Source organism: Triticum aestivum, chromosome 1A (genome assembly GCF_018294505.1).
Source record: "Triticum aestivum cultivar Chinese Spring chromosome 1A, IWGSC CS RefSeq v2.1, whole genome shotgun sequence".
Classification (NCBI taxonomy): Eukaryota; Viridiplantae; Streptophyta; class Magnoliopsida; order Poales; family Poaceae; genus Triticum; species Triticum aestivum.
In genome coordinates, this window is record NC_057794.1 from 256,235,132 (window position 1) to 256,240,428 (window position 5,297).

The 5,297-nt window shown below is 57.2% G+C and overlaps 1 protein-coding gene across 1 annotated transcript; it reads left to right on the top strand.

The window, feature by feature from the left end:
- Nucleotides 1-800: 800 nt before the first annotated feature.
- Nucleotides 801-2,869, top strand: LOC123044970 (beta-amylase 1, chloroplastic). Its single transcript, XM_044467870.1, has 4 exons — nucleotides 801-1,179; nucleotides 1,264-1,474; nucleotides 1,559-1,669; nucleotides 1,758-2,869. The coding sequence occupies exons 1-4, from the start codon at nucleotides 842-844 to the stop codon at nucleotides 2,442-2,444; spliced, it is 1,347 nt and encodes a 448-aa protein (XP_044323805.1). The 5' UTR covers nucleotides 801-841; the 3' UTR covers nucleotides 2,445-2,869.
- Nucleotides 2,870-5,297: the final 2,428 nt, after the last annotated feature.

The window sequence follows — 5,297 nt, forward strand, 5'->3', positions numbered from 1 at the left end:
TTTGTCAATTCATTCGCCCAGGTGGTCCTTTTCGACAAAAAATCTAATCTGGCCAACCAAGAGATGTGGTGTCCTCTGCTGTCCCATGCGTTCAAAAACTCATGTATTCCGTTGTTTTCATATATAGACCAAGCTATGACTATGATCAACGTGTCGAAGCATCTCCTCTGTTTTGTTGGGATTGATTCCTAGCCTCCAACCACCATGAGGTAAAGGTGGCACTTTGAATCGGATGGGGTGTTCCGACTCCAACTCTGGTGAAACATAAGTATCACACTTTTTTAGCATACCCACAACGCATCAATGTGTTATCCACAGTGTCTTTCTCTTGAAGACAGAGATAGCAAACACTCGTATCGTTCTGCAGTCCATGCATCGCATGCCTATCCGATGTCCACAACATATATTGGACCGCCACCCAAGCGAAGATTTTGCATTTGAGTATAGCTCCACTTCTCCATATGCATTCGTACATTGGAGATCTCTTGAGCCAGAGGCATAGCCTCTTATACACCGATCGGGCCATGCACATTCCTGACGCAGCACAAGGCCAGGCGAATGCATCTAGTAGATCCTTGCACGAACTAGTTCAAAATCTGATGTGACATCGGCCCTGCTCTGAGATCTGTGCAACGGTGAGGAGGGCGTTCGTTGGGAGTTGTTAAAAAACTGACGGACGTCAGATAATGTTTTCGAGAAAAAACTGGAGCTCCTGCAAAAAAAAAAAAAAAAAACTGGAGCATAAAGGAAAAAAGTCAATGACCGCACGCAAAGAAGCACTTTGAGATTTGGAAACCAGATCACCAAATCAACACTTTGTGCCTTGCTTGCGTGCCAGGCGATGGCCGAGAGCGCCGCCGCTGCCGGGCAGTCATCCTCGGCGAGGAAGTCTGGGGTGCCGGTGTTCGTGATGATGCCGCTGGACACGGTCAAGACATGCTGCGGGAGCGGTCTAAACCACCGGAAGACCATGGCGCGGGATCTGGCGGCTCTCAAGAGCTCGGGCGTGGAGGGAATCATGGTGGACGTGTGGTGGGGCGTCGTGGAGGGCGAGGAGCCGGGGCTGTACAACTTCGAAGGGTACATGAAGCTCGTCGAGATGGCGCGCGATGCCAGGCTCAAGGTCCAGGCCGTCATGTCCTTCCACCAGTGCGGCGGCAACGTCGGCGACACCGTCAAGTGAGGCCATTTCGTCCGATCCCCTTCTTTCTTACTTTGCGGCGTTTGTGACATTTGGGTGCTCGTCTTCGTGGGTGATGGCAGCATCCCGCTGCCGCGGTGGGTGGTGGAGGATATGGACAAAGACCAGGACCTCGCCTACACTGACCAATGCGAACGCCGCAGCTACGAGTACGTGTCGTTCGGCTGCGACGACATGCCCGTCCTCGACGGACGCACGCCCATCCAGTGCTACACCGACTTCATGTCCGCCTTCCACGACCACTTCGCCGCCTTCCTCGGCAACACCATCGTCGTAAGTCCCACGCACTTGATTATATTTCTCTGTTTTCTCTGTCGCCATTGTGCTGGTGCCAATTTGCCTTGTGCCGGCGTGCAGGAAGTTCAAGTCGGCATGGGCCCTGCGGGCGAGCTACGGTACCCGTCGTACCCGGAGAGCGAGGGGACCTGGGAATTCCCCGGCATCGGCGCCTTCCAATGCTACGACAAGGTACTCCAGCTCCGGTTGAATTCAAGTGGTGAGCCTGCCTGTATCTCGAAAGTTTCTTGACATTTTGGCTCTGTTTTTCCTCGTGCAGTATTTGCTGAACAGCCTGAAGATGGCAGCGGAGGCGGCGGGCAATCCGGACTGGGGCTTGGGCGGGCCGACGGACGCCGGCGGCTACAACAGCCGGCCGGACGACACGGACTTCTTCCGCCAGGACGGCGGTGGCTGGGACTCCGAGTACGGCCAGTTCTTCATGTCCTGGTACTCGCGGATGCTCCTGGAGCACGGCGACCGCGTTCTGTCCGGCGCGGCGTCCGTGTTCGGCCACGAGCCCGGCGTCCATCTATCGGTCAAGGTCGCCGGCATCCACTGGCACTACGACACAGAGTCGCACGCGCCGGAGCTCACGGCCGGGTACTACAACACGCGGCGCCGCGACGGGTACCTCCCGATCGCGCGCATGCTGGGCCGCCACGGCGCCGTGCTCAACTTCACCTGCGTGGAGATGCGCGACCACGAGCAGCCACAGGACGCGCGGTGCATGCCGGAGGGCCTGGTGCGGCGTGTGGCCTCAGCCGCCCGCGAGGCTGGCGTCGGCCTGGCCGGTGAGAACGCGCTGCCCCGGTACGACGATGCGGCGCACGACCAGGTGGTGGCCACGGCTCAGGAGGAGCGGATGGTGGCGTTCACGTACCTCCGCATGGGCCCCGACCTGTTCCAGCCCGACAACTGGCGCCGCTTCGCCTTATTCGTGACACGGATGAGCCAAGCGAGGTAGTCCTCCTCGGTCGCTGCGTTCCGGTAGGCTCACGCTCGGCGTCCACTGCAACGATGTTGCATTTCCTTTTTTCTTGAGTGGGGTGTAGAGTATCTGCTCCCGAGCGCACATGCTCTTTGATTAACAGTAAAAATCAAAACAAATAGTAAAAAAAAATCAAAAAAATCATTTTTTGATAAATTTTGATAATTGTTTTGCGTGCTTGCAATAGTTCATATAAAGAGACATTTGTGGAAATCGTGACAAAAAAAACAAATCAATGCTCCGAAAATGATGTTTCTGAAAGCCTTAAGGAATACTGATTTTATTTTTTATCGTGACTTCCACGAATGTCATTTCGTGATGAAATTTGTCATACATATACAAATATTTGTCAAATTATCACACAAAGATTTCAGAACGATCTCAATTTTACTTTATTTTATTTTTTGATTTTATTGTTCATCCCGAGCTCATTTGACCTCGGGAGCGGAAGAGTACTTTCGCCATTTCATTCTCTATCTTCTCTTCTCACACCTCTGTGCAAAATTTTGATGATATGACACCCACTATAGTCTAGTAGTACGACATGGTACACACTATAGCTTGCCTAGTTTTACGACATGATCGTCTTTGCGCCCCATGATCAGCCGAGTTCTTGTGGCGGTCAAGATGCAGGTGGATAGGCACATGTCTCGTCTCTCTAGGGGTATAGCATCAGTTGCCACATTGCACAATTGTCTTCTCTCTATGCCAAAGATGAGCGATGCACGTGAGCGGTGCAAGGGAAGGAAGTGTACTATAACACGACCCCATGGGTAACCTTCAGATGGCCATCCACCGCGTCATCCCACGCACTCCGTCATGCCCTCGTTGAGGCCTACGGCGACCTCATGCCCACCGCCTCTTTGCAGCATCCAAGTGCCCCCCACCCCCACCCTAGCCGCTCCCCGACGACTAACGTAGTCCAGGCCCTATCACACAACACGAGGCTCCGTCCCAGGTGCCAGCCAAGAGCAGGAGAGGTGTCGGCCAGAAGAAATTGGCCCCTTGCCGCCATCACTGGAGCCTGCCCGAGCTTCGTCGACGATTCCTCTGGTAGCGGCGGGACAGGGAAGAGAAGGAGAGGGTGTGGTGGCGTAGGAAGGGTTTCATCGCGCGTGACTCTAGAGAAGGGCGACACAGAGATGTTTTTTTCATCCTCCGCAACTTCACCCCTTAAAGGGTAGTTATTTGTTCTATTTATGGTGGGCATGAAGGTTGTCATGGTTGATAACTAACAAATGCAAAGTCGATGTCGAGGCCCGATAAAGCTTCGGTCCGGTCAAACATGACGGCAACAAAATCAACTAGAACCTCCTCCTCCCAAGCGCCGCTGGCCACTCCGGCCGCGGCGGCCACTAGCCCCAGTCGTCGTCCGCGCCGGGCCACGGCTCCACTCCGCGGCATGGGTCCGCCGCGTTCGCCGCGCTCCTCTACCAGCGATAGCCCCAAGGAGCCCACCCCTAGATCTAGCGGCTCGGTGGTGGCACCGGATATGCGTCGGCTTTGCCTCGACACCCCTCAAGATCCAGCGTCCATACCCCGGCTTCTTCTCCGAGGCGAAGGATCTGGCTGCCCCCCATCCCCTCGAGACGGCGTCCCATCCGCCTTGCTTCTTCCGGACCGGCTGCGGCTTAAATCGATTGTAGTTGGGCCTTCATCAGACATCAATGCTCCCTCCCAGGATTTGGGCGAGGGATGGACGACGGTCTCATCCTGGAAAAGCCGGCGAGCAAGCCAGGATCTGCAGGGCAATAGAGAGCGGCGGCCAGGCCCTCGCTCGGACCGGCGCCACGCCTTGAATGCGGATCACGGTTGCGCTGCCTTCTTAAGTCGCTTCAAGGGGAAATGCTTCCGTTGCCTCAGTAAGTTCCATCGTCGGAAAGACCGTCGTGATCCCCTCTGCTGCATCATCTGCGAGCGCCCCGACCACTTTGGCAGGGAGTGCCCGCAAAACCCGAAGAACGGCGCCGACAGGCGAGCAGTTGATAGGCTAGGCCCCCTTCATCATAGAGAGCCAGTGCACCAGCGCATCCGCTTCCCCTCGACGCCCACCGCTTCGCCTCCGCCCCCACCGCCCATGGAGCGCCGGATCCACCCCCACGTCGACCCGTCGCGCTGGCCAAGGAACAGCTGCAAGGTGGTGGTCTCTACCCCGGCCCTGGAGCAGCATGTGGCTCTGCTGCACCGTCAGGCGGTCACGCTCATGGCCGCGGGGCAAGCCTCCGTGCGGTCGACGAGCGCCATGGCGGTGGGCCGCAGCTGGAGGCACAGCTGCGCATCCCGCCGCACCAGCTGAGGATCATACGCCACCACCCGGAGGATTTCTTCATCGTCTTCGACCTGCCTCTGCACCGCGACGACGTCATCAAGCGCGGCTCCCTCACCGTCGACGGCATCAAGTTCCACATCAGGCCCTGGCACAAGAACGACCACGCCGTCATCCAAAAGTTCCTCCTCCACGTCCGCGTCGTCATCGAGGACATGTCGCAGCACTTCTGGTCGGCTGAAGGGGCCGAGGAGGTGCTTGGCTGCCGGGTCGACCGCCTCGACACCCGGACCCTGGAGCGCGGCCACACCAAGACCTTCGCCTGCTGGGTCTGGGTGTGGGACACCGCCCAGATCCCGACGAAGCACACATTCTGGGTGCTTGACCGTGGGGCTGGCCATGTGGAGCAGATGCACGGCTACTCCCCGCTGGACCGCATCGTTGCCGCTCCGCGCCACGACCTCCTCATCCACATCGACCTGGTGGAGGACTGGACTCCGTACGAGCCGCGCTCGCCCTTGTCGGGACAGAGCGGCATTCCCTCCTCCAACACCGACGACGAG

Bases quoted from the DNA above. Each gene is read 5' to 3' on its own strand.
- LOC123044970 (XM_044467870.1), top strand. From the start codon at position 842: ATGGCCGAGAGCGCCGCCGCTGCCGGGCAGTCATCCTCGGCGAGGAAG. The intron at 1,475-1,558 runs GTAAGTCCCACG...GCCGGCGTGCAG, and splicing joins TCCTCGGCAACACCATCGTC to GAAGTTCAAGTCGGCATGGG. The intron at 1,670-1,757 runs GTACTCCAGCTC...TTCCTCGTGCAG, and splicing joins CCTTCCAATGCTACGACAAG to TATTTGCTGAACAGCCTGAA.